The sequence below is a fragment of the Eleutherodactylus coqui genome, chromosome 8, assembly GCF_035609145.1.
Source record: "Eleutherodactylus coqui strain aEleCoq1 chromosome 8, aEleCoq1.hap1, whole genome shotgun sequence".
Taxonomy (NCBI): domain Eukaryota; kingdom Metazoa; phylum Chordata; class Amphibia; order Anura; family Eleutherodactylidae; genus Eleutherodactylus; species Eleutherodactylus coqui.
The window spans coordinates 24,452,649-24,470,199 of NC_089844.1; the positions used below are offsets into that span (position 1 = coordinate 24,452,649).

The 17,551-nt window shown below is 50.1% G+C and overlaps 1 protein-coding gene across 2 annotated transcripts in view; it reads right to left on the reverse strand.

The window, feature by feature from the left end:
* Positions 1-17,551, reverse strand: part of SLC49A4 (solute carrier family 49 member 4) — a 42,225-nt gene that overhangs the window by 14,724 nt on the left and 9,950 nt on the right. For both annotated transcript variants that reach the window (XM_066575327.1, XM_066575328.1), the window contains exons 3-8: positions 16,870-17,135; positions 15,861-15,990; positions 11,664-11,772; positions 10,333-10,400; positions 4,953-5,080; positions 184-366 (exon numbers count right to left, since the gene is read on the reverse strand). In XM_066575327.1, the coding sequence (XP_066431424.1) occupies positions 184-366; positions 4,953-5,080; positions 10,333-10,400; positions 11,664-11,772; positions 15,861-15,990; positions 16,870-17,135 (884 nt within the window). The remainder of the gene's footprint in view (positions 1-183; positions 367-4,952; positions 5,081-10,332; positions 10,401-11,663; positions 11,773-15,860; positions 15,991-16,869; positions 17,136-17,551) is intronic.

Here is a 17,551-nt window from a genome sequence, read left to right on the forward strand (position 1 = left end):
TGGAACACATAAATGTGGCGCACGCCAGTTTTCTTTGGTGCAAATGGAGGCAGAATTCCAATGCTTTTAGCTCAGTGAATCCCCCATTGTGATGTATCCCCCCAGCAGCTCTTATAGGTCTACAGACTTACTATGTGACCCCCATACGATGCGGAGACGTAGCGGAGCGCGCCATTAACTCACCTGTGTGATAAAACGTTAAAAACACCAATAAAAGTCCAGTGAAGATGTTACTCAGGAAGGTGACGAAGCCGCAGGAGATTCCCTCCGGGACCGGATAGACCGTCTCCACAAACATCTCGAAGAATATTGGTACCGAGCCGTTGAGGAAGACCCCGATGAGGATGCACGAGGTATAAAGGGTCGCTGCGGACACGGGAAACACAAAGATCATCAGTTTGTAGAGTTACAGACGATTTAACATCAATATTAGGAGGAAAACTGAGCGATCTATAATGTAAGACGCCATAAGCCGCGAGTCCGTAAAAGCGGACCATGAGGTCTCCAGGTCGCCGCCACTGTCTGCGGTGCTAAATGGACACTCTGAATGGTTGCAATTTTTCAGACCCCATGAGTTAGAAACTGATTATGAAGTTGGCCCTTCAGATTCGCAGCAGTTCATTGTGGTGTAGATTACACTGGGGGATGACATCGTTCTGCAGGAATATCGGCCCTGCGGACAGGAAGCTTCTCGTAGTGGTCACAGATTATGTGTCGGTGCTGACATGGTCTGATCAGCTGACAGGAAGGGTCATTGATTAACGCTACCAAATTCAGCACGGTACAAATGAAATCTGGATCCATCTGGCAGGTGATGTTTTTCTGCTGCTCGGTGACCCGATTTTTACGCTCTTTTTCCTGCTCGATTTCGCCTGTTTCTCTTTGACACAATGGCGCTGGACCCGGTCGTCCGCTGTTATAGCCCATGCGTGTGAATGATCGGTGAGTTGTGCATTCGGACATGTTAGTTGGAGCTCCAGCGTTGTATTCAGCTGCTACTGACCGCAGCATCTGTTGAGCTGAATGACTCCTGACATCCTCCTCCGACCCCTTTTGGTGAGGAGTTTTCTGTCCACAGGACGTCCTTTGCTGGAGGTTATTCCTCGATCGCGCCATTCTCATTATACTCTCCACAGGGTCACACGAGAAAACCCCTCAGGGTTGGCAGTGAAATCTCGGCCAGTTTACTATTGATGACTCGGCCTTGTTGGAAGTCGCTCAGATCGCTGGATTTTCCCATCTAACGTGGGTTCACACTGAAACTGATCGCGGAAAACTTGTCACATGATTTTATGCCGCACCCCGGGTTCAAGGGGGGGAATTACCATACAGGGACTTGCTAACCATTAGAGGGGGCGCGCTCCAATAAAAAGGGGCGGGCGGGGGGCGCGCTCCAATAAAAAGGGGCCGGGGGCGCGCTCCAATAAAAAGGGGCGGGGGGCGCGCTCCAATAAAAAGGGGCGGGGGGCGCGCTCCAATAAAAAGGGGCGGGGGCGCGCTCCGCTGTAATACAAGGGGCGGGGGGGGGGGGGGGCGCTGTAATACAAGGGGCGGGGGGGGGCGCGCTGTAATACAAGGGCGGGGGGGCGCGCTGTAATACAAGGGGCGGGGGGGCGCTGTAATACAAGGGGCGGGGGGGCGCTGTAATACAAGGGGCGGGGGGGGGGGCGCTGTAATACAAGGGGCGGGGGGGGGGGGGGGGGCGCTGTAATACAAGGGGCGGGGGGGGGGGCGCTGTAATACAAGGGGCGGGGGGGGGGGGCGCTGTAATACAAGGGGCGGGGGGGGGGGGGGGGCGCTGTAATACAAGGGGCGGGGCGCTGTAATACAAGGGGCGGGGCGCTGTAATACAAGGGGCGGGGCGCTGTAATACAAGGGGCGGGGCGCTGTAATACAAGGGGCGGGGCGCTGTAATACAAGGGGCGGGGGCGCTGTAATACAAGGGGCGGGGGGGGGGGGGGCGCTGTAATACAAGGGGCGGGGGGGGGGGCGCTGTAATACAAGGGGCGGGGGGGGGGCGCTGTAATACAAGGGGTGGGGGTGGGGGTGCTGTAATACAAGGGGTGGGGGGGGGCGCTGTAATACAAGGGGTGGGGGGCGCTGTAATACAAGGGGGGGGGGGGCGCTGTAATACAAGGGGTGGGGGGGCGCTGTAATACAAGGGGTGGGGGGGGCGCTGTAATACAAGGGGTGGGGGGGGGGCGCTGTAATACAAGGGGCGGGGGGGGGGCGCTGTAATACAAGGGGCGGGGGGGGGGGGGCGCTGTAATACAAGGGGCAGGGGGGGGGGGCGCTGTAATACAAGGGGCAGGGGGGGGGGCGCTGTAATACAAGGGGCAGGGGGGGGGGCGCTGTAATACAAGGGGCAGGGGGGGGGCGCTGTAATACAAGGGGCAGGGGGGGGGGCGCTGTAATACAAGGGGCAGCTAGGGGGGGCGCTGTAATACAAGGGGCAGGGGGGCGCTGTAATACAAGGGGCAGGGGGGCGCTGTAATACAAGGGCAGGGGGGCGCTGTAATACAAGGGGCAGGGGGGCGCTGTAATACAAGGGGCAGGGGGGCGCTGTAATACAAGGGGCAGGGGGGCGCTGTAATACAAGGGGCAGGGGGGCGCTGTAATACAAGGGGCAGGGGGGCGCTGTAATACAAGGGGCAGGGGGGCGCTGTAATACAAGGGGCAGGGGGGCGCTGTAATACAAGGGGCAGGGGGGCGCTGTAATAAAAGGGGCAGGGGGCGCTGTAATAAAAGGGGCAGGGGGGCGCTGTAATAAAAGGGGCAGGGGGGCGCTGTAAGAAAAGGGGCAGGGGCGCTAATAGAGGGGCCCTTTACTGTGAGATTACCTTAGATGCATCTATACATCTTAAAACCCCAAGAGAGGTTCCAGGATCAGCTAGGACCGACTGCAGAGCCCCAGGGTGGCAATATTTCACGTCTCACAGTGAGGGGCCAGTTTTATACATCGGATCGCGGTCCGTGAAAGGGGTCCCGGTGAGCAGGCTTACATCTCGCTGTTCCAGAAGCGCGAACCATAACATACTCAGCAACATCAGGAGGTGAGAAATGGTTGGTCTGCAGCCGCTGATTTATCCTGATGTACCCGACGCCAAGAATATCTGCAGACATTTACAACACTTGGCTCGGATCCCTCTGACAGCGAGCTGCAGCGCACCTATATCCTCCGACAGAAAAATAAACAAAAGCGTCCGCGCGTCCCGCGTATTCCTGTGTGATGAAGGGAGGAAAAGGCTCAAACACAGAATCCTTCCGTCAGGCTGATTTACGAATCATTAGCTACTCAAAGCCTAGAACGAAGTCCGCCGCCACCGCGCAATTCAGTACAGTCAGGGAAAAAAGCCTGACCTCAAAAACAAACAAAAGAGACATCTGACGCAAAAGGTAATGACCCTGCAAGACTGGAGACACAAACAGCTCCCGCAGAGCCATGGACGGGGCAATAGGAAAACCTCCGCCGTTGATCAAACCCGCCTCCGCTGCAGCCGTCAAAGCCCGACGTCTGCAGCAGGAAACAATGGGAAGTTACAGAAAGAAGAAATCCTGCATAATTATTTTAGGGGAAAGTTCTGGAAAGAGTCGTCGGCGGGAGCGAGGATGACACACGGCGTGCGCAGGAGATGTACGGGGACCGACGGCTTATTAAGAAGCTCATTTAAATGAATAATTACTCTGTAACGAGCGACCTTCTTAAGAGGTTAAACATTTCATTACGTGGGAGCAGGAGACGGATTTCTACTGAGAAGGTGTCGGGTGGTGAACGACATAAGTCATAAACAAGTCAATCAAAAGGCGAAACGCAGGCGGCACCGCATGGAGCGTGTACCCTGCCCGCCGTCCGCAGACATCAGTCATCTGTTACTGGGGCAGAAGGCTGATCAGATGACGGGACGCATGGCGATTTCTGGGCACGTCGTATAGCTGCCGCAGGCGGCACATGGTTGTACATGAGGTCGTTTGTCAACGCATGCCAAGATCGAACTGGCTAAGAAAAAAAAAAAATCGTAACGGCACGGGACGCCGGGCGGCCATTGCAAGCGAGTGTTAATTTTTCAACTAACGGGCAGCTTTGTATCACCCGCTTCTGGATGTGAGCTGTGGGTCAGCGGTTGCTTCACGGGAGGGTCCTAAATTCATAAACACGCTAATTAGATTCACTGGTGTCCTGGGGAGACTAGATCGTCAGCTCCTGGGGACAGGAAGGAATGTTGGCTATGACAATTAGTGTACAGCGCTGCAGAATATGTTGATGCTATAGAAGTAGCAAGAAGAAACTGCAACTGAAGTGGAGGGGGCAGGGGGTGTATTACCTGCAGTTCTCTGGCACCCATCCAATCATCGTTTCAAGCCCCATTTTCAGTTGTCTAAGGCAGTCAGCCGCAGCAATTTTCTAGCTACCTAATGCAAGCTGTTCTTTGATTGGCTAGTACTGATCATGTGAGCAAATCTGGCCAATCAGACCAGGGAATATTGTAGTGGTAGTCTAATATTACCATCGCACTGTGGGCATTAGTCTGAAGAACGGGACTCGGACCCAACGGGTCAGAGGCACGGCGGAGAACTGCAGGCAATACACCCGTCTCCTTCAGTCTCGGGACAGAATTGTGTTCCAAAATCAGAGGGTCACTTTAGAGGGATTATTAAACGTCATCATTTATTCACCGGAGAGATAAGACTGGGGGGGGGGGGGGGGGGGGGGGGGGGGAGGTCTCACTGCAGAGACCAAAGGGGTCGCCCCCTCTCCTGTTCACTGCAGGCTCTCTGCGCCCCCCGCTGCCCGGAGTGATGGCCAAGCACGCACAGTGCTGCTCGCTCTATTCACTTTCAATGGAACTTCCACAAATACGCAGGCGCCATTTCTAGCAGTCCCACTACAATGAATCTACTCCCAGCCTAGAAGAACCCCACGGGCTGAGAGGAGGTGCCCTGTGTGTACTTACCTGTAGTGAGTGGAAGGTGGGTAATGCTACTTAAAAACGTCAATGTGAACCAAGTGGATGAAAGTGTAGCTGCTGAGAAGAGCAGGACAAGAATCGGCTTCAGGACCCCCCGGACCGAGTCTGCGAACCTGGGGAGAAAGCGAGAAAGGGGTCACTCATTACACGTCCTTCACTGCAGCAAACCTGAGTCAGCGGAGTGATCATCATCCATAGAGCCAACAGGGAGGAAAACACACAATACATAGAAGAACTCAGCCAGATTGGTCTTGTGGTCCAGCTTTACCCATCATCAGTTTCTGCGCACGTTAACTCCTTAACGACCGCCAAAACGTCTTTTGACGGCGCCGCATTAGAAGCCCGGCGCGGGTCTCCCACACTGGGGCGAGCGGCTGTTGGGTGACATCTGGGCACTTGCTATAAACATCCGGGACTGAAAAAAACTTTGGTTCCTCGGTGTTTAACCTTTTATGTGCTGTGATCAGTGTTTTACCGCGGGGTCCCAATAGGTTGCTACGGCACCCGGAGGCTTGAATATAGCCTATGATTCTGCCAGCTACGGTCACCTATGAGGCTCAGCCGCTGACCTCATAGGCTTTGTAATGCACTGCTATGCTGAAGCATAGTAGTTCATTAGAAGAGTGAGAAAAAATATCCTGATAATCAAGTCCCTTAATGGGACTAAAATAAAGATGTAAAATAGTCAGCTTCCCCCCTTCACTATGTGAACAAAAGATAAAGCAGAAAAAAAAAAACACATGTGGCATCGCTGCGTTCGAAATGACCCACAGGGGGAAAAAAAAAAAAAGTTAGAAAAAACTGAAAAAGTGGCAAGAAAAAAAAAAAAAAGAAGAAAAACACTATATAAAATTTGGCATTGACGTAATCGTAGCGGCCTGAAGAATTAAATACATAACGGGGAAAATGGTTAGAAATTAAAAACACGCCAGAATTGCTTCATCTTATCTCTAGAAAGACACTGAATATCTTGATTGCTTTTGATTCTATGTTCCCAAAAATGGGACAAATACTAAAGTACATTCCGCAACAAACAAGACCTCCTGGAGCTCCGGCGAGGGGCAAGATAAGAATGCCACGGCCACAGAAAAGAAAAACCTTTTTTTTAAAGTGTTTTTTTGGGTATAAAGATAGCAAAATAAAAAAAACTGCATAAACTTGTCATCAGGGAACGGCGCGGAGCTGCAGAATAAGGTTACCGTATTTATCACACCGAACGCCGTAAAAATGAAATCCAAAAAACAAAAAATGGCAGAATTTCTTTTCTTTCCCCGATCCACCAAAAAACAATTAATAAAAAAAGATACATTATAAAGTACCCAAAAATAACGACATCAGAAAATACGTGTCCTGCGGGAAAAAAAAACAAACCCATACGGCCGTGTTGATGGAAAAAGTTTTAAAAAATTATGGTTCCTGGAATGTGCTGAGTTGTCATTAAGGCGCAAACAGACTTAGTCACTAAAGGGTTAAAGTGAGAGATTATGTTGTATACATACAGTGAATGGCCGCCTTATTGGAGCCCCGGCCATCTCACACTTGCCTTTTTCGTGAAAGCGAAACCCCAGGAGGCAAAAGAGCGCAAAAATTGCTCAGAATTTGGGGCAAGCAGCATGAATGGATGACCCCTTCCTGTCAGCTGCTGGAGTAATGATGTAATGATGTCTCCCCTCCCTTCCCCCACGGGGGTTGTGATGCTTGCAGATGGACGCTGCGCTGCTAGATGGGGTCATTCACACTGCCCCGTACTGCCGCCCCCCACCACCCGGCCTGTGCCCGGGACCCTCATTCTCCCTCTATACATAGAAATGTCTTGTGACCCCGAGGTGAAGGGCCGAGACGTCTTCCCCATCAGTCGCCTAATGCAGACAAGCTAATAACTCGGCGGCACGCGGCGGCGCGGCCCCAAGTATCTGTCACAGCGAGCCGCTCGTCCCGATGAGCTGAACAGGCAAACAGATGAGGATCAGCTTCCAAATCAGGAATTAAAAGATGGGAGTTTGTAATTAACCGATTCTGGAGATACAATTACAGGCTGTCGTCAAGGACCGCGCCGAGGAATAATTTGCAGAAAATGACAGGATAATGCCCAAATTGTGATATTTTTGCCTTGCTAAACATTAGCAGCTGGTGGAACAAAAACACAAAAGGCGGTTTCAATAGAATAATGAGGAGAGGAGCGCCCGCGGTCCGCACCGCCGCAACACTTCAGCCACCAGATAGCGCTGAAATGTGACAAGAATTAGGACCTAATTTTCCTGATTACAACTTCCAGCAGATTATTACGGCCGGGCTGTCACGCATCCAGCCCTCCAGAAGAGGCAGATGAGCGGCCCGCAGTCTCATTAGGTTCCTGGAGACGGACACCATTGTGGTTTCAGCTTCGCCGCGGCTGTCAGATACGTCTACGACCGTTCCATTTACTGGGAAATTAGCCTCTCACCGCCGCCTCCTGGACGCAGAAGACGGAGACTGAAGTTTGCCAAGGAGGAGCGGGGAGATCTGAGCGGCTCACATCTGGTTATCAACGTGCGCCGGACATACATGGGTTTACGTGAATTTAAAAAAAAAAAAACAGTGTATATTGATTTCTATGGACAGGACGGATGCAGATGGCGTACTTTGTGCATTCCATTGTGTCTGCTATGACCCGCATTCTTTTCCCCCGCAGTCGGGAAGAGTGCAGCCTATTCTGTTTCTGTACGCCAAATGGAGATATTCATGTCAGTGGGCGCCATGTGCAAATGGGAATTCAAGTTTTGCATACGGCAAATCTATACTTATTTTGTACCTTATGTAGAAAATCGCCTGTCATGTGACCAGTTCCAACTTTATTTGTTTCTTTAATTCTCATAAAAGTGAATGGAGGTTATGCGTAGTGAGCTGCGCCATTTCTGTGACTTGGGGGCTGCGCTGCACCGTTAACGTAACTCCCATTACGGTCTACAGAAGTTACTGAAAAAAACGTATCCAAGTCTGCAAGTCCCGAACACTCCTGGCAGCCACAGTCGGCAAGGGTTGGCATAGACCCGAACTCAATATAGGTGCGGGTTCAGAGATCCTGCATCGATTGGACCTCAACCCCAAAGTAGCGTGTGCGCAGCTAGGACTAGATGTTAGCGGGTGTACGTGTCGCACGGACCTATCCCCCTAAATCAGGACTGGAACTAAGCTGTACTATGAACTCTAATGAGAGCACATGGCCGCCGCTGCCCTCACTGAGACCGTTGGCTTCACCTAGCGAGGTGCGGATATTGTGAGTCCTCATAGGCAATAGCATCTGGGGCGTTTGATTCCAGTCCTGCGACCGACACTTCAGTCCACTATTTAGGAGGTATAAAACGTTTTTCTGAATTTATGTCCCCTACAGTTTGTTACCTCCTTTCATTAAAGCGGCTCTGTCTGCAGCGGGGACCAAGCAAAGCGATACTCTGCGCTCCGTTCCAATGTGTCAGCCAAACATGACCAAATAGTAGCATCTCATTAATTTCGTTCCCCTTTACATTCAGGCCTTTGACAGACACCCCTAATAACCTTCAAGGGGCCGCTCATGTATCTGTGAATGCAGAGCGAAGCAGCCGGGACAAAAACCGTAGCGCAACTGTAAATAGCGATAATTGCGGATCTTGACCAAAGCGGATTACTAGTGCAACAACTAAGCAATATGGAGATGCACAGAGCCGCCGCCATGACGCTGGGTCCTGGAGAGCCATATCGGTCCTCCTCCCCAGGATTAATGCTGTATATTGCACTGCCCGTCAGCCAACGGCTTGTGGAAGGCCTGAAGTATTGTGATGGCCCGTGTATCCAGAAAGCAGATGCGGGCAGCTGCTATCAGGTGGGAAAGCCACCGCTTCCTTTACGGTGAGGCCCCTGGAGCGCTGCCTTCATACGTGTCCATACTGGTCATCCATCCCGGATCATGACCAGACCTGGAGTTTATAAGGCCGTTGCGCACATTCAGGGTAAGTCTGGGAATCCGATTTACTGCAGATTGTTTCAGTAGCAAATCTGCAAAACCATTGGAATTCGACTTCCTCATTGAGGTCAATGGGGAAAATCTGCAACAAATCCGCAAAGATTACACAACAGAGATTTAAGTCTCCATCACTGCAGATTTTACCTGTGCAAATCTGAAAAAAGAAAACGCCACAGCAGGCCCCCCCTATAGGGGCTTCCCCGTAAAGAAGGGAACTTTTCCTAAAGTCAGAAATCCAAACTTAAAGGGCTTTGCCAGGATAGTAAGTTATCCCCTATCCAACACTTCCTGATTGTTGGGGGTCTGAACGTTGGACCCCCACCGATTCCAAGAACAAGGATCCCGATGGGCCCCGCAGGCGTGTAGTGGCGGTCACACAGCCATACATTTCAATGGGAGCACCAGATATTACAAGCCCCTGGCCATCTATGCAGACTGACAGAGATGAAGCAGTGCACATACCTATTCATACAGGTACCTTTGGGACCCGCTCTCTGGATCAGTGGGGGTCCTAGCAGTCGGACCAAAACCGATCAGAAAGTTATTCCCCGATGCCGTGCATAGAAGATAACTTTCTGTCTTGGCACAATCCCTTCCAGCCACTTTAAATACTGAAAATAAAAATCAAATTATTTTTAATTTATAGGGCTTTTCTGAGGCAATTGGTGGCAGTGCAAGAGTGCATAAAGAAATAAGCCCAGTACTCCCTCCTGCAGCCGCGATGCCCCCCGTTGTGCTCCCCCAGTCCTTTGTTCTGTTGGCAAGCGCTGCGGCGGTCGCATTGGTTGTTTCCTTTTACATTACAAGCCCCTGTGACAGGTTTACGGGATGTCGCCAGGACGTCTAGTCAGGTGTTGTCACCTGTCAGGTGCTGCAGCACGGAAGTGTCGAAACGGCAGTCTGGCACCGCAGGGAGTATATTGATTTCATATAGTTTTGGGCGCAGGTGGCGACAAAACTACACAACTCGGAGAACTCCTTTAAACCCCACAAAAAAGTTACAAAACTGTTAATTCTTATGCGAGACTAAAGTATATAAAATGTATTCTATGGTATAAAGCGAAGGGTCTTTATTATACATGCCATTAGCTTCAGCCTCCCTACAGCACTCCACAGTGCAGCCCTAGGCAGTCCTAAGGGTTCACCGCTGCATCCAGAAGCCCTCCTATATCAGCTCCATCCGACCCACCACCGACTCCCCCCCCCTCCCCCATCCCAAGACTGCAGGATCCACTGCAACTAACGTGAAGTCTGTATCACTGAGCAAATGTGGAACGGACGGAACATGATCTTCATTGTGAGGAATCGTCGTTCTTCAGGTCTTATTAGAAACATCATTACACAGAGGGAAAAATGAATGTTATTATATCCATCTATTCTCCTCACCTTCCCACGGCAATGCCCACAAAACATCCGCCCACAATAGACCAGAAACCGATCCAGCCGGCGTCCACCTACAGATGGGAGACAGAGAGTTAGTAAATACCACTGATTGTCCTACAGGGACAACGTGAAGGGTGATCCCTCATTATGTATTACCCTCCAGAGCTGCAATCACTATTCTGCTGGTGGAGTCACTGTGTACATATATTACTTATCCTGTACTGATCCTGAGTTACATCCTGTATTATACCCCAGAGCTGCACTCACTATTCTGCTGACGGAGTCACTGTGTACATACATTACTTATCCTGTATTGATCCTGAGTTACATTCTGTATTATACTCCACAGCTGCACTCACTATACTGCTGGAGTCCCTGTGTACATACATTACTTATCCTGTACTGATCCTGAGTTACATCCTGTATTATACTCCAGAGCTGCACTCACTATACTGCTGGTGGAGTCACTGTGTACACACATTACTTATCCTGTACTGATCCTTAGTTACATCCTGTATTATACTCCAGAGCTGCACTCACTATTCTGCTGGTGGAGTCACTGTGTACATACATTACTTATCCTGTACTGATCCTGAGTTACATCCTGTATTATACTCCAGAGCTGCACTCACTATTCTGCTGGTGGAGTCACTGTGTACATACATTACTTATCCTGTACTGATCCTGAGTTACATCCTGTATTATACTCCAGAGCTGCACTCACTATTCTGCTGGTGGAGTCACTGTGTACATATTACTTATCCTGTACTGATGCTGAGTTACATCCTGTATTATACTCCAGAGCTGCACTCACTATTCTGCTGGCGGAGTCACTGTGTACATACATTACTTATCCCGTACTGATCCTGAGTGACATCCTGTATTATACTCCAGAGCTGCACTCACTGCTCTGCAGTTTCAACGCTACAATCCCCCATAGCATTCCCTGCTGGTTCGGTGTTGGCAGTTGTAATTCTGGGCACTGTCCTGTACGGTGGGACAAGCACTCCCGCCGCTCACATTATTGGAACGCCATTATTTTGTTAGCACTCTGACTTCCTGAAGCGCCCCCATGTGGCTACCAGCCTTCTCCATAGCCGTCCAGCTACCTCTTAATTTCAGTAACATATTTGTCATATAACTATAAACGGAACGACTGCAGTTTAGAGAAGGAATAATATAAAGTTCTCTTTACTAACGAACTCAGTTCGTTTACAAAGTCGCATACATTGTAAACAAACAGTAGCGGATTATGAAGAGCGGTGGAAGCGTTCTGGCGGAAGACCAGCACTTCTGTATCTCACTGCTGTCACGCTCATAATGCGCACATTTACCTGATTCACATGAATTGGGGTTAAAATCACATCCAAAACCCCCGACCATCCGGCGTAGAACCCCAGAGGGACGGCGTAGGCGAAGACGATCATCAGGAAACGGCCGTTACTACAGAGGGAAAAAAAACAAAGTGACAAAACTTTTTAATGTCCTAACAACTCGAAAATGACTGCCAGCGGCCGGCCACCCAGTATACTGAGAACACACAGGGGCAGCTGCAGACCCCCCAGCCCTCAGCATGCAGGCAGGGAGACTACTATATGGAGGTGCCAGTCACACACCGACCACATAGTGAGGGGAGCGGCTGCTTAATATCATACGTCCACATAAATAAGGCATAGAAAGAATGCCAGTGCTGAATCATATGTAGCGCCACTAAAGGGGTTGTGCAGTTGTAATCCAATGATGGCCATAAGCCATTAGTAGTAGATTAGCGGGATCTGTCGCCCAGGATCCTCCTTGGTCAGATGTTCGTTGGGCTGCAGTGTGCTTGAGCACTGAGCCGATTTCTACAGGAAGCAGACAGCTCCGTTCCCAATGCAGTGGTGAGGTTTGGTACTACAAAGTTCCCACTGAAGTGCATAGCCTGCAATACCAAGCCTGGCCACTGCAGTGGGAATGGAGCAGACTGCTTCCTACAGCAATCAGCTCACTGCCTGAGTGAACCAGCCTGGCGAACAGTTGATCGGCATGATCCTAGGCAGTAGATCCCGTGCAGATCTACTAAGGATGACTTATCTTAAGGATAGGCCATCATTACATTACAACTGGACTACCCCAATAATGGGTTATAGGCCTGCATGCACCACTAGCACCCCTAGTATTATACTTGTACATAGATAAGGCATACAAAGTAGCCACCCCCCCCCCAGCCCCCACTATATGTGGTAGGTGTGTTAGTGGTTGTTCATCAGTATATTGCATTACTGAAGCGCTCCTCCGTACCGCAATTTGTCCATCTGCGCACTGAGGGATGTGGAGTATACTCACCCTTGCATTTTTTATCAGTATACCAGTAAATATGGCCGCCTGTTGTGATTTTTACGTTCTTCCTGTTTTACAACATTTATAAAATGTTAAATAATACATTATATATTAATTATATTATAAATGACTGATGGCAGCAGGAAAGGCCATCAATAATAGATCAGAGGAGGTCCGTCACCTGGGACACCCGCCCATCAGCTGTTTGTTGGGTCAGGGTGTTCATTTAATGAGACAATTTCTGCAGGAAGTAGAGAGCTCCATTTCCACTGCAGTGGCCAGGCTTGGAATTGCAGGCCAAGTTTCCATTCACTTGAGTAGGAGCAGGGCCTGCAATGCCACACCTGGCCACTGCAGTAGGAATGGAGCTGTCTGCTTCCTGTGGAAATCAGCTCCATGCACAGGCGCAGTGAACAGCTGGCTGGTGGGCGTCCCTGGGAAAGGAACCCCGCTGCTGACCTATCCTTCTGATTATGCCATCACTAGTTTACACCTGGACAATGCTGTAATGTAGGGTAAAGAAAGAAAAATCACAGACTATAAAGTAAAAGCTGCAGCATTACACCGAGAGGACGAGTTCACAATGACATCACGAGTCCTCCGGCAGCTGAGGGATCCTGTACGGCAGCACGCGGAGCATCGGGCGCCAAAAAAAAAAAAAAAAGAGCGCTGAACGCAACATTACGGACACTGTATAATCCTATGGACACAGAAGAAGCGCTGCAGCAGGGCAGGCTCCTGGCACGTTACTCCCTCTATTATATGTGTAGTTGGCGAAGCACACACGCAATGACAGACTCGTCTTTACTAATCAAAGCCTAACCCGTCGTGCCAACCGCTCCGGAGGAAGCGGAGACTTGACTAGAGGCGAAGAAGGGGTTGACAGCCGGCATTGTACTCCGCCGCTGCGCAGGTGGCAGGTAAATGACACGTTCCTTCCAGCGGCATCTTTGGAGACGGCAGCTGCGAGTCACGAGGACCAGGAATAAGTCGTTCTCACTTGTCTGACTTCGGCTCCGTTTACTGCAGGGAAGCTGTTAAAAGTCTCAATTAAATTAATCCCGCGTGTCACTTACAGGAACGGATTCCATTTGCTTCTATGTATTAACAGCCTAATGCGGCTCCAGAAACAACTGCAGGCGGAGTCATTCATCTCGGGGCGCGCGGCCCCGCATCACCGGCTGCATTTATCAAAGCTCTGGGAGGTTCAGCCTGCGCCTCCCGCCTCCATAAACACAGATTCCAAATCAATGCCGTGTCAGACGCATTTTATGTTAAGTAAGCAAGTGTTGCCCGTACGATTCGTGGAATTAATCCTCCGGGGACGCAGCGAGCGCCGCGTGCCGCCACAGCGCCATTCATTAAGTATTCCACAACAGACGCTTATCTGTAAAAAATGATTCCGCCAAGTGCCCAATCCTTCATTTTTAGAGGGGGGAAGAGGATCAGATGGAGTGTGCGCCTCATGAGCCGGAGGAGTCGCGTCGTCAGGAACACCTGAAACATTACAGGAAGCGAGAGTCCCTGCAACAAAATGTAACCGGCGATCCCGGACTGATAGAGGTCACCTGCGCTGACACACTGCAACAAACTGTAAGGACCGGGGTGAGATCAGTGCTGCTGCCTACAGCTCGGAGGATTGTTACAAATGTATCGGTGTAGAAGTCTCTGGATATAAACAAGAAGTGTTTCCATTCACTGACAGCAAGCAGAAATCTTGAAATATGTTAGTTGGCAGTAATTCTTTTATTAGGGCAGCCAGACACGGGCGTAAGCGCATATAGGCTCGCTATCACAAGGCGTGTATGCTCTATGCAGGGCGTACGATCGGAGGCTATTGCGCCCAGATTGGCGCATTTTACTGTACTTTATTGTGCTGCTGGGACCGTTCACAGGGGCGCGCTGTATGAGTAGGTGGGGCAGCCGACTCGGTAGGGTCAGCTGACCTATTAGGTTCAAGTGGCACTTTCATGCACACGGGGGGCCTTCGGAGCACAATTGCTCCCCGAAAATAGACATGGGGCTCTTTTTTTTTTTTGCCACGCATTTCGAGAAAAAAAAAAAAACACACGTGAAGGAACCCAAGTCAATGGGCTCTATTTGCTGCACATTGCAGGCGCAGAGTTTGCAGCCACAAATGCACTCGTGTGGGAGCGACCCTTAGGATTCATGGATAGCAGATCGGCCTTCAGGCAGATCTTATGTAAAGGTATTGTAGATCTTGCTACAGATTTTGCCACGGATCCGCACTAGATTTCACTCTTTCAATTAAGAGGGGGTGTCTGTTACCTGTCAGAAACACGTTCCGCGCCAAAAAGGTACTGATTTTGATTCGGTTCTGACTGCAGATTCTCATGTGTCATTTCCACACCAATCCTGCTACTTGTAAACACACCCTAAGGGTAAGATATAAGTCATCGATAACATCGCTGGGGGTCTCCTGCCTCGGGACCACCAACAATCAGCCGTTTGAAGAGGCCATGGCCGTCACGTGACACCACAGCCTCTTTTCAGGCCAGTGACGTGACGTCATGTTCATCGGTCACATGGTCTGGGAGTAGCTCAATCCCAGTCAAGTGATTAGGACTGAACTGCAATACCGGGCACAGCCACTATACAATAAACAGCGTTGTGTCTGGTATGCACTGGAGCAGCCATGGATGGCACTGACCCAAGAGCCACAACCACTTCAAGCACCTGATTGGTTGAGTTCCAGAGCAGTGGACCCCCACCGATCAGATACTGATGAGCATAGATCATTAATATCTTAGTCCCGGAAAACCTCTTTAAGGGGTATTCCCATCCGAGACTTTTATGGCATATGCACAGAATAGGTCATGAACGTCGGATAGTTGCATGTCCTACAGTTGGGACTCACATCTATGTCTTGTTTCACTACCACTTCCCCCTGACCAGATGAATGCCGGGGGTGATCAGGACTTACGCAAACAGCCGAGTGGGCTTCGCCATGTCATTTCAGTAACTTCCATTTACCTCTGTGGTATTACTGAAACTGCATAGCAGAGCCCGCCTGCCTGTTCAATCCACCCCATTCAACCCGGCTGTGGGAAATGATGAGATAGATGCAGACCCCAGAGGCGGGACCCACCATTATCGGACTCTTACGTAATATCCCATGCATACGCCATAAAAGTTCCAGATGCGACTGGCCCTTTAATAAATCAGCGATGGACAGTTTGTAGAGGACTCACCTGAGCAGCTTCCTGATACTACTCCTGTAACCGAGCCTGCGACCGGCAGCGGCGATGCTGGGGGGTACTGGGGGTCGGGCCGGGAAGTAGGCCAGAACGGCTGCCAGCAGCACAGTGATGATCCCAAACTCTGCAACAGAAGAGAACCATGAGTCTGCGGTCCAGAACACGAGAGCAAAGCAAACCCGACTAACACTGGGAGCGTCACAACTCGAAAGGTAGATTAATGGCCATTTACAGGTAACGAAAATTGCTCAAAATGCGTTCAAACGAACAAATTTGAGCGATAATCGTTCAGTGTAAGTGCAAAAAAAAAACCAAAAACTAAAATCGCTCACTTTTTCGCTCTGCACAAGCGCTGACGACCTTAGCGCTTAAATAACTGTCAGCCCATGTAAAAGGGCCATTACACAGGACACCTATCATCCGGATAGTCACTCGATGGACCGTTCTGTGTAAACACAACCGCCAACCGAGCGACGAGCAAGAATTCGTTCACCATTTGCTTCTTCTGACTCACCTAAAATAATGGCTGGTTGATTAATTAGCGGGTGTGATCAAGTGATCCTTGTCTTTCAACGACCAGCCAACAACTTTGCACGGAGGTACCTGCCTGTTCGCCTGACACCATGGGGCGATTGGCTCCCAACTTATTTTTTGCCAGTCTTGCCCTCCCACTTAACGCTCATTGGTTCCCCAAAACACATACTTTTGTGTGATCCTCGACCGTACCGTCACTGCTGGTCCTGGAAAGAACACTTTTGGGACGATTGTTGGGCATATGAGTGCCCTACAGCCGTGCCAGCGCCCATCACTCCTGTTCCTGTTCACCAACAGTTACTTGGTTCTCTTTTTTTAAGTTCTGCTGAAAACCCGTATAAGATTGCCCTGTGTAAAAGGTACCTTTAGAAAGCGGAGGTATCGCTTCTACATCACTGCGGCAGCCATAATAGTATCCCTACTGTAAGAGGGGAGAAACAACTGGACGGAAGGACACATATGCATCTACCTGTGTACATCACCGCCTCTATACGGTCCTTGATGGTCGCTACGTGCTCTTCAGTCAGGAGGCTGCTGGACGTGTTGTTAGGCGCAGGAACAATTAAAGGTCCTATTAAGAATGCACAAGCCCCACCTAAATAGTTCAACATGGATGCAATGGCAGTGGCTGTAGCACGCTCGTCCGGAGAGAACCACGTCGTGGAAAGAAAAGGGGCAGCGTTCATAGCGGTGGGGCCCGCAAATCCATTCAGCAGCTGACCCCCGTGTATGAGCCTGCAAATGAAACACAATATCACATATCACACAGGAACGTCATCTGAAATGTCAGCCGAATCACTTTGTAAATTAATTACTTTACGTGTTTATTCTGCATAATGCTGCAGAGCTGCACTCACTATTCTGCTGGTGGAGTCACTGTGTACATACCTTACTTATCCTGTACTGCTCCTGAGTTACATCCTGTATTATACCCCAGAGCTGCACTCACTATTCTGCTGGTGGAGTCACTGTGTACATACATTACTTATCCTGTACTGCTCCTGAGTTACATCCTGTATTATACTCCAGAGCTGAACTCACTATTCTGCTGGTGGAGTCACTGTGTACATACATTACTTATCCTGTACTGATCCTGAGTTACATCCTGTATTATACTCCAGAGCTGCACTCACTATTCTGCTGGTGGAGTC